The 16232-nt window shown below is 40.1% G+C and overlaps 1 protein-coding gene across 3 annotated transcripts in view; it reads right to left on the reverse strand.

Moving 5' to 3' along the window:
• CLINT1 (clathrin interactor 1) overlaps positions 1 to 12304 on the reverse strand; it is a 66405-nt gene extending 54101 nt beyond the window's left edge. For 2 of the 3 annotated variants that reach the window (XM_049874221.1, XM_049874219.1), the window contains exon 1: positions 12068 to 12304. In XM_049874221.1, the coding sequence (XP_049730178.1) occupies positions 12068 to 12108 (41 nt within the window). In that variant the 5' untranslated portion in view covers positions 12109 to 12304. The remainder of the gene's footprint in view (positions 1 to 12067) is intronic. The other variant, XM_049874220.1, reaches the window with a different exon arrangement.
• Positions 12305 to 16232: the final 3928 nt, after the last annotated feature.

Here is a 16232-nt window from a genome sequence, read left to right on the forward strand (position 1 = left end):
TATAACTTTTAACTTTGAGTTACAATTCTTAGAGATGTCTCACAATGAGAAAACTGAGAAACAAAATTAAGTGAATAAGAATTTATTGCGAACACAATGGTAAATGTTTTCACATGTATTAGCTCACCTGAACTGCTTTAACAGTTCTGGAAGGTAGGCCTTATCGCCATTTTACACAGTAGGAAGGAGATGATGTCTTTGACTTGTGATACCTCCCTATTATCCCCTTCCCTGGCAATTTAAAAATTGAAATCAAAAGAAATATGATCAACTTTGGTATACTCATGCCAGTTATATTTTTAAATAGGTGGTACCCAAGACACTTGATTTTCAAGGTAATTTTAATATATCATCTTATTCCTTTAAGACAAAAATCTGAAAGAAAAGTACTGAAATTAACTAACCATAAAAACAACAACAACAACAACAAAAAAGCAGAAAACTTCCTAAGAGAAAAAGAAAATGACACATCCTACCCCGGGACACTATAAAATTTACATCTTTGTAGACGTAAATGTTTGATATTTTACAGTTTGATTACATCACTTACAGATTTTTTTTTTACTTCTATTCGACTGAATTTAGATGCAATATCAAGTATCAAACATTAACAAAAATACTGAAAGTCCAGTAATTCTAAATAAAACATAAAAAATTCTCATCAACAGAACATAAGAAGTCCTGTACCTCGACAAAGATAAGGTTTGTAAAACCATTTTTTTGTGAACTCTACTTAATATTTTGCTTAAATTCAGTTCTATTTTTCATTTTTCAACTGTAATTAAACTTAGATATGTTACAAAATGCCAAAACTAGAAACTCAATTTTTCTGACATAAAGGAAACTTTCCAGAACCTTACTATTGAAGATACAATTTAGAAAATCTTTGTATTTTTCCTCTAGCTCTCAAAAAACAAAACAAACCAAAAAACCCTACATTTTAATCTTATTTGGATTATTTGATGGGGGGGGGAGGACCCCTTTCTTTTGCATCAGAATAACCTCTTGTTAGTGAGCCTACATCTTTCAACCTGTTCCAGACTCTTTATCCCATGCTTGATACTTACCCTCACTCACCTTCCTCTCAGCAAATACAAATTTTTTGAAGACCTGAATTCATATCTTTCCTGAGATTTTTTGTACAGCTTTAACTGTTCTTTCCAGTCTCTGAATTTCTACGGTATTTACATTCTATACCCCGAATGCACATAATCACATCGCCTTGTACCATGCTCTATTTCTCATGTGCTTCTTATCAACAGAAGCACTAGCTGCCCACTGGAAGCCTAAGGTCTGTTGAGCGTCTTGCAGTACTCTGCAGGGCTTCCGGCAGGTGCTGAATAAGCACTCACTGAAGGACTCCTACATGGTACGGCCAAGATTAACAAGGATATCAGTAACGTATTTTGAACTATTGTATAACATTCAAATATTTACAACTTATGCCAAAAATATAGTACTTAGGTAGATACATAATGGAATAAGAAAAATTATTCCTAAATGATCCATTTTTCACATAAGAAAAATTGGAAAGTTATGCACAAATAACACAGGTGAACTTGGCATAGCACTATAGGCATAGCAAACTGATCACAATATAAAGACCAAAGGATTACGTGAAGCTTATTAAAGTTGTAGAATTTGTTTAGAGAGGGCCACTGATTGTGAATTTGATGTTGTTAGCTGCTGCTGAGTAGATTCCAACTTATGGTGACCCCATATGAGCAGAGTAGATCTGCTCTATAGGGTTTTCAAGGCTGTGACCTCTCAGAAGCAGACTTCCAGGCCTGTCTTCCAAGGTGACTCTGGGTGGGTTTGAACCACCAACTTTTCAGCTAGTAGTCAAGTCCCTAAACACTGAGCAACCTAGGGATCACTCTGACATTGATATACGGGTAGTCCCTGATTTATGACATATTTGAGTTACTACGGACCAGATTTATGACTGTTTTTTAAATTTTTGTATATCTTATCGTTAGTAATATGTACTACGTACAGTGCTGCAATGTGTAATCTGCTGATGTTATCAACCTCAGATGTTCACTCGCAGATGTTTAATGCTGTGATTTACTTATCAAAACACTGCCATATAACAGGCTATGGCCTGGTCTGCAATCAAGTCTGTGTCGGTGTAGGGAGTCATAATGGATAGAAAGTTGGGCAATGTTCAACTTAACGACTTAAGACAAATGAACTATGCATGCGCCCAACAGCCGTCAGGACTCCAACTTCATCATTACAACACTGACACCAACATACAAAAATTGGATTTATAAAGAATACTGTAATAAAAGGCAAAAAAAAAAAAAAAAGCTATTTGACTTATGTCAGAACTGATTTATGATGGAGTCATTGGACTGGAAGGGAACCGTACCATAAGTGGGGGACCACCTGTATATAAACAAACAAAAAAAAACGCATCGCTATCGAGTCAATTCCAACTATGTTTAATATAATCAGCTCATGAATATCACATTTTTAGGGTTAATTACAGTGAGCACCTTCATAACAAGAACTAAGATTTTCTTTTTCACCTACGAAAATATCTGTTTGCTTCCCTGTCAATGAGGGGCATCCAGCTTAGACAGTATTCAAGGTACTGTAAGAGACCAAAAATATTCGCATGTCAGATGTAGACAGGGAGAAAAGAGAAACAGTTTCACTGAATTTAGTTTAGAAACTTAGGTACTGTAAACTTTTTTGAAGTAATTTTTAACTTGATAAGGTATGCACTAGTAATTCACCTTTATGATAGTGAAATGATGACAAAAGATTTATTTGCCTCATAAGCATGGGAAAGCTGGACAACGAATAAGGACGACTGAAGAACAACTGACCCCTCTGAACTGTGGTGTTAGTGGAGAATACTGAATATACCATGGACTGCCAAAGTAAAACCAGAACGCTCCTCAGAAACAAGGATGGTGAGACTATGTCTCAGACACTATGGCCATGTTATCGGGAAGCATCAGCCCCTGGAGAAGGACATCATGCCTGGTAAAGTAAAGGGTCAGCAAAAAAGAGGAAGACCCTCAACGAGATGGATTGACACAGTAGCTCCAACAATGGGCTCGAGCATAGCAACAACCATGAGGATGGCGCAGGATTGGGCAGTGTTTTGTTCTGTTGTGTACAGGGTCACTATGAGTCGGAACCAACTCGATGGCACCTAACAACAATAATAGTGAAGTACTACAAGACAATAAAGAAAAAATTGTCTAGAATTAGCAAAAAAAACTATTAAATATCACATATGCTCTAAAAGCAGATCATATAGATTTAAATGTAGACTTACTTTCTAGATACGTTACCTTGGTCAAGTTCCTAACCTTCTCATTCCTCAGTTTCCTCATCAATAAATTAAGAATATTAATAGTGCTCTCATCACTGTTCTTTAGTTACATGCTAAATGCTCAGTAACTACTAGCTTTTATTATTAGAAATATCTAGACTTAAAGTATTTCCTCTGTAAAAAATATCAACTTACCAAATTTAACATATTCACCCAAAAATGTTTATTGAGCATCTACTGTGTGCTACACACTGTTCTAGGACCTACAACAGTACACCAAGCAATGTCCCTGCCCTAAAGAAATTCACATCCCAGAGGCTGCAGACAAATACATGTAAAAGGAAATCAATCAGGTGGGCACGCAGGCAGATGGGAAAAAGATCAATGTATGTGCATGCATTCTATTTTCTAACAGGAGACCAGTTGAACAGAACACAGCAAGAGAGCAAGAGACAGTGGTAGGAGATGAAGTCAGAGGGGGCAGCACAGAGCCAGATCAGGTGGAGGCTTGTAAGCAGTGAGCTGAGAGGGCACTGGAGGCTTTAGAGCAAAACCTAACATTTTAAAAGAATCACTCTCGCTGCACAGTTGAAGTAGATTATGGGGTTGAAAATTCTATTTGTCTTCATAAGAAATGAGCCACACTTCCAGAGCCCATTCAGTACCAAATTTGTAACTACAAGCCAAATATATCAAACTAAGGACATTATTTAACCATAGTGGTTTAACTGCAAATAGAAATACAGAATTTTATCCATACAACCTTAAGTCACATTTTAAAAATGGGAACTAAAGAATATGGGAAAAGTAAGTAGGAAAAAAACGAAGTATGTTTATTTGCACGGTTCTGTAACGATATTCTGAAAATGCACTGAAACAAAATGTAAACAAAAACACAGTGAGTTGAATTTTTAACACATGACTTTTTTCTTCTATAAAAATATAAGGCTATCTGGATGATAATTCTTTAGTGAAACATTTTAAAAGCATGTATGCACATTTACAACGTAATTCTGAGTTTGTTTGAGTTATAAAAAAAATTTATTTGGATCATCCAGAACTTACTCTTCTAAAAATCTGGAAGCTAAACAAAATTCACGTTATCAAAGGAAGATATTCTAAAATAACTGGCTAACCAGACTTTTCTAACAGCTATAAATTGGATCCCGCATGGGAATATGTCATGTTCCCTTACCTGTATATAATTTTTAGGCTAAATGGAATCCTGGTAAGCCAAAACAATTTCTTGCCAGTTTGGGGGAATGGAAAGCCTTTTATGCACTGGGCCTTTTACATACTGCTCATCTGCTGCCTGAGACTATAAATTTGATATTAGACATTTTAGAGGATTTTTCTTCTTGAAACTCTTCAGTTCCTTGAAGGACAAACTGTCAACTTCAATTTACTTTCACAAAATAAATCTTTTTACATTTTAGAAGAAACGTTTTACATTAGCAGTATCTTTAAAATCTTGAGAAAATACAAAACAAGTTAAACAAAATATTACAAGGATTGGCAGATGGAAACTGCAATATGTCTTTCCAAACACTTTATTTCACAACATGTCTTTCCAAAGAGTATTTCTGTAATATGCTTTAAAATATTAGAGAAAAGGCAGTTATGACTTGGTAAAAATAACACAAAGCACACATCACAGATATTTAAATGAGCTTTCTAAGATACCTTTTCAGCTGAAGTTGCAGGAATGAGTGCCCACTGGAAAACGATTCATGGATTAAGATATTCTTACATGCTTGCAAATAATTTAGTCACCTTCTCTCAAATACTGCATTTCTTTGATTTTTCTAGATGTTATAAATTATTTTATGTGTAATAGTAATAGCAATAAATGTTTTAAGAGTTTATCGTATGTCAGGTACTCTGTGTTTTACATGCATTTAATCCTTAAAATAACCCTGTGAAATAAATATTACCTTCATTTTACAGAAAATAAAATTTAGAGATACTGCTCTAATGTTTATTTAAGACGACTCAGCTTCTCAGTAGTGATCTAGAATTTGGATGCAGTTCTGAGCTATGAAGCGCTGACTGCTTCCCAGATTTAGTATCACCTGGGAACCCTGGGGAAGCCCCGGTGGTGTAGTGGTTATGTGCTACGGCTACTAACCAAAAGGTCAGCAGTTGGAATCCACCAGACGCTCCTTGGAAACTCCACGGGAGTTCTACTCTGTCCTGCAGGGTTGCTCTAAGTTGGAATCGACTCGATGGCAATGGGTTTGGTTTTTTTGAGGGGCTGGTGGTGTCTATGTATAGTGGGGGAGCGTGCTTGGCTAGCAAATGACTAGAAAACACACACAGGCGGCCAAACACACATAATTACACTAGACAAGAAAAGTACATATGAAGTGACACTTAAAAAAAACAATGGATAAAGAGTTAAATATGTTGTCTCAGAAGGTAAAGTAATTGTGTAGCTAAGACTGAAAGGATTTAGCTCTCTGTACACAAGAGCCATCTAAAAAACCCCAAACTCACTGCCATCGAGTCGATTACGACTCATAGTGACCCTATAGGACAGAGTAGAACTGCCCATACGGTTTCCAACGAGTGCCTGGTGGATTGGAACTGCTGACCTTTTGGTTAGCAGCCTTAGGTCTTAAGTGCTAGGCCACCAGGGTTTCCATACAAGAGCCATCAATAAGTATTAAAAAATGCACTTGAATCTATGGAGTAGTCTTGTTCCCCAAAAGTGGAACTTGAATTTGCTCAAGTGACTAGATCTAATTACTAATTTATAGGAAATACAGAGGATAGAGGAACATTTAAATAACATCGTGGGTATGCGTTTAGCAAAATCCAGACTGAGGGAAATGCTACAGGAAAAATAACCCAGTTCCTTCAATAAATAAACTGCCAGTGGGGGCGGGGGGGGGGCGGTGAATAGAGAGTATACATACAGATTAAGAGAATTAAGAGCTATACCCACAAGTCAGTAACATCAAAAAGGAATTACAAAGCAATTAAGAAATGTGAATACTGACTGAACATTTGATGATATTAAGGCATCTTTTTTTTTCCTTTAAGGTGTGATAATGGTATCCTGGTCATGGTAAGAAAAAAGATGACTCCTTACATTTAAAAGACTGATATATTTATAGATGAAACGATAAGGTGCCTGGGTTTTGCATTAAAATAATATGGAGTGAGAGTAGTGGCTGGAGAGTACAGATGAAGCAAGAGTGGTCATAAGTTGATAATTGTTGCAGCTGGGTAATGCGTACATAGGAGTTCATTATAGTAGTCCCTCTATTTTTGATATATTTGAAATTTTCCATAATAAAAGCTAAAAAATTAAATTCCAGGTAGCTAACGGATCTAACTATGAAAGATAAAATAATACTGCTTCCAGAAGACTAAAGTTATTAAATTGCCTATATTCTTTCTTTTTTTCTTAAAGGACGTATTAAACATTAGAAATAAAAAGGTAAACAATACAAAAGTGCAGAAAAAGAGTTAGAAGATTCAAATGAACAGCCACACTGTTAAAAACCAGAGTACTGGTAAGCAGCACTTAAAAAAGGCCAAGTACTTTTAGTGGACAAATCAGCAAAAAGATGAAAAAACTACTTGCAAGCTAACACTAAAGGGCACAGGAAAACTTAAGAGGCACGAAGTGCTTTTTTTTTTTTTTTAAATAATTTTTATTGTGCTTTAAGTTTACAAATCAAGTCAGTCTCTCACACAAAAACCCACATACACCTTGCTACACACTCCCAATTACTCTCCGACAGTGGAAATCCTGGTGGCAGAGTGGTTAAGTGCTACGGCTGCCAACCAAAGGGTCGGCAGTTCCAATCCGCCAGGCACTCCTTGGAAACTCTATGGGGTGGTTCTACCCTGTCCTATAGGGTCGCTATGAGTCGGAATTGACTCGACAGGACTGGGTTTGGTTTTTGGTTTGGTTAATGTGACAGCTTGCTCTTTCCCTCCACTCTCTCTTTTCGTGCCCATTTCACCAGCTTGTAACCCCCTCCACTCTCTCATCTCGCCTCCAGGCAGGAGATACCAACATAGTCTCAAGCATCCCCCTGATCCAAGAAGCTCACTCCTCACCTGCATCCCTCTCCAACCCACTGTCCAGCCCAATCCAAGTCTGAAGAGTTGGCTTTGGGAATGGTTCCTGTCCTGGGCCAACAGAAGGTTTGGGGGCCATTACCACTGGGGTCCTTCTAGTCTCAGTCAGACCATTAAGTCTGGTCTTTTTACGAGAATTTGGGGTCTGCATCCCTCTGCTTTCCTGCTCCCTCAGGGGTTCTCTGTTGTGTACCCTGTCAGGGCAGTCATCGGCTGTAGTCAGGCACCATCTAGTTCTTCTGGTCTCAGGATGATGTAGTCACTGGTTCATGTGGCCCTTTCTGTCTCTGGCACCAAGTGCTTTTTAAAAGCACCTTGAGAGCAGTGATAAACAGACTAAATGACAGAAAATTACCCCTAAGAAATGATGACAGAAGATAAATTTAACTCATCTTTCTTTGGAATTAAATGCTTTATATCTACGTGTGTCCAGTTACTAGAAGCGAGGAAAGGAACTCATTGTCTCAGCAGTAACAATCATCGACAGCTGGTTCAGAGAACGGCTGATACAGGAAGACTAGAAATGTGACTTGATTACCTTTGCTTTCAAGTTCTAGGAAGCACACTGAACAGACAGTTACTGGTAAGATAGGGAAAATAAGGAGGAAAAAACACCTAAGGACTGAAAAAAAAGCAAAACCATTAATAAATTCAAGTGTGGCCTTATTACATATTTGCAGGGGCAAGTTTCTTGGAGGCAGATTTTACACTTTTCAAATTCAGAGAATACAGCACTAAACCAATAAATAATGTATTATCTGCTGAAATAATTGGATGACCCATGTAAAAGCAAAAGGTTCTTCTCTGAGGTCAGCTGGACTAGAAGTTTTTATAGCTTTATTACATCCTCTAATCATTTAGGAATAAAAAACTAGCAAATAAACACCAACAAAAATCAGCATATGGGGAAAAATGCAAACTATGTTTAAGAGAACAACTTAGTGTGGGCTACCTATAGCAACGGCCTTAAGACCTTGGCCCGAGCTGTCTGAATCACCAGAAGAAAAAGAACGAGGGCCACTTATTAATATCACCTCCAATGAAAGAGAAAGGATAACTGAACAATAAGTAGTTATGGTCTGCTGTGCCAACACCACTACATCTCCCAGACTTGGAGGACAGATGATTTAACAGAACTCAAGCAACTTTCAAGTTTATACCATCTGTGCCAAAAACCAAAACCAAACCCGCAGCCATCGAGTCGATTTCGCCTCACAGCGACCCTCCAGGCCAGAACAGAACTGCCCCATAGGGTTTCCAAGGAGCGGCTGGTGGATTCAAACTGCCGACGTTCTGGTTAGTAGCCGAGCTCTTAACCACTGCAACAGCAGGGTGCCACACCACCTATTTTGTCATTCTATGCCATCCATTGAATGATGAAATACAAAAGTATCTCATTTTATTACAGCCTCAAATGGGGGGGTGTGGGTCATAGGATGACCGTGGTCATTTATCCCCATTTGGTGCGAGTGGTGCCACATCCTTTCCCGTCACAGCTTCCTCTTCTGCCACTCACCTAGAAATGGAAGGAAATGACACTCCAAGCTCCAGATGGCCTATGGTTTTATCTGCTTTCCCTAAGTTCCACAAATGTTCTGCAAAACAGATCCATTTCACACCACCAGGAGGTGCAATAATTGTGGAAAATTACCCTCTTGCCCCCAGAAAATTCTTCAAGGTCTCAAAGCCAATATTTTAAACATGTCATTATACTTAAGAACTACAATCAATGTCACAGAACAATTTGTGTATTAATTGTTGAATGGGAATCTAATTTGATGTGTAAACTTTCACCTAACACACAATAAGATACTTAAAAACAAAACAAAAAACCTGCCTCCATACTGGATCTGACAGTAGCTCCTCCAGGGAACACATTTTAGAACAGTATAATTTTCCTTCTGAAGTAAAAATCACTGGGTAGGATATACGTTAAAAGTCCTAGTTTTCCGGAGTCATGGGTTGCACTTACCTATTGCAAAAAGCATTTAAACATAACATTTGATTATCACATCAATTTTTTTTTAATTTCTCTTTTCAGCCTAAATTATCTCTGGAGGATAACAATTTTCCAAAATTTATCTGCTACTGTGAAATACTAGTTCCAATTTATTTCTTCTTGATGGACACTCACTTCTCCAAATAACCACAAAGTTGAAAAAAGTCTTATTCCAGCCCAATCCCTTTACTTTACAGATGAGGAACCTAAGGTATGGAGACTCATGTGATTCTGCCTCAAATCACACATAGCTGCGTCTGAGGCAGTGTCAGAATTTGAACCCAGGTCTCCAAGTTCCCTAACCAGTGCCTTTTCTATCCCATAAACCTCAGTCTATTAACCCAAGCCCCCAGAGGAGTCCTCAGTCAATTCGGTGTTCCCTCATCTGCAAGTTCCCTCCTCTTCTTATACCCTTGACAATCAGAGCAACCATTCTATGGATCTGCTTCCCCTCCATCATGGCATTTTAAGGTGCACAGTCTAACTGGACACAACGCCACAGGTACATGGTTCTGTAGGATGCTTACATTTTTTTGGAAAAATTTCTTCTCTTCCTGCCAGTGAAAGATGAAAATTAAATCCTGAGTATTCACCAGTAATATAACCTCATGTTCTAATCTTAATATCATATGTCAGACACCCACAAAAGCTTTGGTGGCAACATTCTTATATGTTCTTGAATAAGGTGGTTCAAGTCTCCATTCTAAATTGAGCAGTAAAAAAGAAGATAGAAGCTATTTTTCAACATTGGCTCTTTCATTAAATGACCTGGTAACTATTTATATGGCAAATTTAACCTAAAACCCTTGAAAATTAATAGCATAAGGTAATAAAGGCAAATGAGTATGAAAGAACAACAGCAGGAATACTGCCTTGAATTCTGTCTCCTAAAAAATGTACAGCCCCTTTAAATTTCTGGATATTATAAAATTAGGCCTTTAAGATAACAAGGTGTTTCTTACTGGTTTTCTTCTGCTGTCCCCTGCCTTAGAACGGAAGCGGTAGTTTGTAGAGATTCCTTTTGGACTTCTAAAAACTACTTAAGTTGATATCCTAGTCTTCACAGAATATATTAAAAAACAACCAACGAACCAAGATCTAGAAAAAGCCATTATTTTATCGTATCTTTGGTAAGTAAAAGCAAAGAGTAAATAAAAAGCAAAATAAGTCCAAAATAAGTATCTGAGGCCTTAACGGTCAAACGAGTAGTTGAGAAAGAAAAATGATTAAAGCAAATCACTTTTCAAACAGAATCTCTCTCTTAAGGAAGTTTACCTAACTCTTAATGACAGAACATCTGTTTTGGTTATCAAAAATGTAACGACCTAAACATATGCAATCTATGCCCTTACTCCTTAATCCTCACAACAACATTTTAAGGTAGGTATTTCTCATATTCATCCTGTACCTGAGGAAACTGGGACACTGTGAAGCGAAGGAATTTGTCCAAGGTTGAACCCAGCATGAACCCAGTTTTGTAGGTTTCGAAAGCTGTAGGCACTATATGGCCTCCTTGGTAGCATAGAAAATTTGGAAATAAGGTAAAATTTTAGGTTTTGTCTGATGCATTATTCAAGCCACCGTGAATCATTTTGTTTTCTGTTATCATGAAAAGCTCAAGTTTGCCACCTATCCTTCCGGAATTTAGGCTGGGTGAGTGGCACAAATGAACTGTTTTCTCTCTACTCTTATCACATAATCAGTCACTAAAACCCATAAGGAAGGGGAGTAGCTAAATTCTTTAAAATTTATTTCCTGCTGCCACTGTTATACCTGATCTTCTCAATTCAAGCGTTATTAACCCTAACACTTGAATTGAGTAGATGTAACACTGCACTAAGACACTAAAGTTATCATTTACATCTTTTAAGGAAATAAACTGTGCATTAGTCATTATACCTGTCAGAGAAGTTAAAAAAAAGACCAACAGGATATAAATCTGGGTTGTTTTCTTCTTTAAGAGAAATTCCTTAATGATTCCTTATTTTAAACCAAATGGAATAAGTGGCCCACCAAAAGTGAAGTATAATAGAAAAGGAAACAGAGGAAAAGAATCACAAGAAGTTATCTGGTGACCCACTTTCACTACTGTTAAAATAGCAAAGGATGATTCTCCTCTGAGTAACTTCAGGCGGACCTCAAAGGCCACTTGTTACACCTACCACCCACTCCAGCAATTCCAGGTTCATTAGGAATGAAAAGAAACCCAGCAAGATAAAGGACATACTCCAACCAGGCCTGAAGTCTCCCCACCACATCCTGAGGGCTAGAGGTCCAGAGCAAAGCTTCCCCAACCCCCAAGCCTCCCAGGTTGTCCAGGAGGCAAAGCCCACAGACTGGGGCCAAAACAAGTCCCCGGGCCGGGGCAGTGACCCAGCTCTAGACAACCCTGCCCGCGCTGGGGGTGGGGGCAGGGGAACTGGTAGGTGGTGGCAAGAGCAAGGAGCCCTGGATAGGAGAAAAACAGGCTAAGTGGATATTTTGAAACGAGCCAGGGTCCCTTCCCAGCCTCGCCGATCAGGACGAGGCCCGGGGCCGGGGAGAGAGCTGGCCGCCGCCATGATGGGGCTGCCCGAACCGGGGGGCGTAACGCGAGAGGCCCCACACGCAGGGCCAGCGTCCCTCTCCCTGCCTCCCCGCCCGCGCGTGGGCCACGGCCACAACTGTCCCCCGATACTCACGCTTTGTCCACCAGCTCCCGCACCTTCCACATGTTCAACATCTTGCCCCGCGCAAGCTCGGCCGCCGCCTGCCTCTCCTGCTCCCCAGAGACCCCGGAGCACTTCCGTGCTGGGGCAGGTCCAGGTCGGGGTCGCCGCCGCCGCCCGCCGCCTCAAACTCCCCCAGTCGGCTCCTTCCCTTGCCACAGCCTCGGCGCCGCCAGTGACACGTCGGGACTCGGCGGCAGAGGCGCTGCGTGGAGCGGAAGCGCCCGACTTTCCGTCCGCTGAGCGCGGAGCACGTCGGAACTTGTAGTTTTCTGTGCCCACAGAACGGGCCCGTTGCAGTTGAAAGAAGATCTGGGGTACTAAGGTTGAGACGATTTCTCTTCTACTCCCTTTCTCCCCACTCAGGCAATCAGAAATCCTTGGAATGAAGGAAAAAGCAGAGTTGGCCGACGACTTATCTTCTTTGTATGCGTTCAACAGGTATTTATTGGACGTCTTTTCAGAGTCCGCTCTATTGCAGGTACGAGGGATGCAGCAGAGGACAAAGCAGAAAATCCTTACCTTCGTGGAGCTTAGATTCTAGACGGGGAGATAGCTAAAAAAAAAAAGAACGAGTATATATTAATAAAAAAAAAGTTGCCATCGAGTTAATTCATACTCATAGGAACCATACAGTACAGAGTAGAACTGCCTCATAGGGTTTTCAAGGAGCGGCTGGTGAATTCGAACTGCTAACCTTTAGGTTAGCAGTGAGCTCTTAACCACTTTGCCGCCAGGGCTCCAAGTATATATTACCAAACCAACAAACCAAACCCAGTGCCGTCGAGTCGATTCCGACTCATAGCGACCCTATAGGACAGAGTAGAACTGCCCCCATAGAGTTTCCAAGGAGCGCTTGGCGGATTTGAACTGCTGACTCTTTGATTAGCAGTCGTAGCACTTAACCGCTAGCCACCAGGGTTTCCAAGGTATATGTTAGAAAGTGTTAAATGCCATAAGAGAAAATAAAGCAAGGAATAACTCCTTCTTACAATTCTGGAACACCTGCAACGATAGCGGAAATAACATAGAAGACTTATTATACCATGTGCCAGGCACTTCGCTAAGCTCTTTACACAGATGATCTCATTTAATCTGCACAATTTATTTTGTGCCATACACAGACCTCTGCTTTTTCCAGATTAGTTTGTTTAATCTCACTCTTCAAAAAGAAAAGGAAAGGAAAGCTTTGAAAGTTTGCACAAAGGCATACAGTTTGTTAAAAGATAAAGCTGGGGATCAAACCCAGGTGGCTGAGCCAGAGCCTCGGCTTCTGATTCCTCTGCATGTCAACCAACATGCTATAAGCTGGTGTCAGAGTTGAATTTTTCACATCTACCATGTGTTACAAGAAGGCAGCCATGGCAACTTTCCCTACAGAAAGATGGCTTTTCATATTACAACAGAACACACCAACACTAAGGACTACCGGTGTTTGAAGATATCCCTTGAAAATTAGTGATCATCTCACCTGAGCCAGGGTTCTGGCAATCCCTTGTGTAAGATGTACAGAGCAGTCCTCTGTGGAACAGGAGCCAGTTTAGACAAAATGACCCACAAAACACTGGGATGCCGTATCATAATCCCTCTTAACAAATCCACCTGGACACAGAAGACAGAGGAGCAGCTCAGAGAAAGGACAAGCAGAAAAATCTCTCAGATACAACTTCCCTTGGGCCTTTTGGCAGAGGAAAACTCTAGTAAGCTGAGAGGTTCCTTGCTTCCAAGGAAAGGCAAATGACTCCCCAAGTAGGTGAGTGGGTAGGATGAGTCACACCCCTCACTTGGAGGAAAGCTCAGATTGAGGAGATGAGAGGAAATCTGGATCCCAGTCCTAGTTCTGCCCCTTACGAGCCACTTGACTTTGGGAAAAATACTTAATGTCTCTTGGTGACTAAATGTCCTCATTTGTGAAGCAAGGATAACAGTCTTTGCCCTTCCACCTTACAGATAATGGGTATAAAAAAACCCATTGCCGTTGAGCCGATTCTGACTCATAGAGAGCCTATAGAATAGAGTAGAACTGCCCCATAGAGGTTCCAAGGAGAGCCTGGTGGATTCAAACCGCTGACCATTTGGTTAGCAGCCTTAGGACTTAACCACTATGCCACCTTACAGATACAGGTGTAGCGAGGATCAAATGAGATAATGGGTTAGTTAGTGTAAGATAGCAGTTCTCAAAATGTGGGCCCAGTGTCAGCAACATCAGCAGCCCCTGAGACCTCGTTAGAAATGCAAATTCTTGGGGCCCTGCCCCAGACCTACTGAATCAGAAACTCTGGGGGTGGAGCACAGCAGTCTCTGCTAAACAAGTCCTCCTGGTGATTCGCATGCACATTCAAGTTTCAGAACCACTGGTGTAGGATCATGCTTTTCAAATGTAAAGTATTACTATGTTATGAGTAATGACTATAAAGAAGTATGATTGGCATATGTGTCCTTTAATAGATGCATTGCTGTATTTGGTTACTAATATCCAAATATACTTAGCTCTCTGGCCCTCAGTTTCCTTTCCAACTGCAAATTGAAGAGGTTTTCTAAAATCTCTTCTACTCTAATTCCGTGATACAGTGGGTTTATACTTAGGTAGCCACTGGATGTCCTTGTTAGATACTTTACTATAAAGCTCAGAAACTCAGCTCATTCTCCATGGGAAATGGCTATAGAAAGACAACACTGTATATATGACACACCCAAGAACTTGGCAGGTTTATGTTCTTAAAGTGTAATTATGCACACATAATCCTTTAAATGTTTTGTTGCAATGGTGTCATCACTTCATTTCTCACTTATCCATCTTTGTCAATGTTTATGTTAATGGTGCAAGTGACTTTAAAGCCTGTTTGGTCCAACTGCCTAAATTTTATAGTTCTTTTCATTCTATAAATATTTATGGCACACCAACCTGCCAGGAGTGGGGAACTCAGTATAAGACAGAGAAGGCCCTGGCTTTCTTAGAGCTTAAATGTTGTTGGAGAAAATAGATAATAACCAGGGACATGTGTGATAATTGCAGAGAGTAAGAAATTAAAAATAGAATAAGCTAATGCAATAAAGAATGATGTTAGAGGAGGTTAACATTACAGAATACTTGTAACTTCTTTGAGGACATAATATTTAAACTGAAGCTTGAATGATAAAAGGAAACTAGCCATAAAAAGATCTCCAAGAAAAGCGTTCTTGGTGGAGTGAATAGATAAAGGATCTGATTCACAAAGGAGAAGTGAAATTGATTGTGTCTAGTATTGGAGCTGAGTCCCTGAGTATGCAAACAGTTAAGTGCTTGGCTTCTAATCAAGAGGTTGTTGATTTGGGGCCCTGGTGGTGCAGTGGTTAAGAGCTACGGCTAAAACCAAAACCAAACCCGTTGCTATCGACTCCACCTCATAGTGACCCTGTAGGACACAGTAGAGCTGCCCTATAGAGTTTCCAAGGAGCACCTGGTGGATTTGAACTGCCAGCCTTTTGGTTAGTAGCTCTAGCACTGAACCACTGCACCACCAGGGTTTCCAACTAACCAAAATGGTCAGCAGTTCAAATCCACCAGCTGCTCCTTGGAAACCCTTTGGGACAGTTTTACTCTGTCCTATTGTGTCACTAGGAGTCAGAATTGACTCCATGGCAATGGGTTTGGTTTTTTTGGTTTAAAGGTGCCTTGGAACAAAAGGCTATGGAGCACAGTTCTACACTGACACACATGGGGTCGCCATGAGTTGGAATCAACTCGATGGCTTTTTTTTTTTAAGTCATGGAGGTAGGAGTCCCTGGGTGGTTCAAAGTGTTAATTGTGCTCAGCTCCTAACTCAAAGGTTGCTGGTTCAAGTTCACCCAGAGGTACCTCTGAAGAAAGGCCTAGAGATGTGCTTCTAAAAAATCAGCCACTGAAACCCTGTGGAGCACAGTTACAATCTGACGCACATGGAGTTGCTGTGAGTTGAAATTGACTTCAACAGCAACATGTATCGTCATGGAGCTAGATAACAAAAATCCCAAATCAAGAACACAGAACCCATGGTCCTCCAGGTCAAGCTATCTTTTTTGTGTTACATCCACTTAATTACTAGAGGCAGTTCTGAAAGAGGTTTCAATAAGACTTTGGGGTTAAGGCCCAAGAGAAGCAAGTTGAAAGAATTGCCAG

Source organism: Elephas maximus, chromosome 2 (genome assembly GCF_024166365.1).
Source record: "Elephas maximus indicus isolate mEleMax1 chromosome 2, mEleMax1 primary haplotype, whole genome shotgun sequence".
NCBI classification, from domain to species: Eukaryota; Metazoa; Chordata; class Mammalia; order Proboscidea; family Elephantidae; genus Elephas; species Elephas maximus.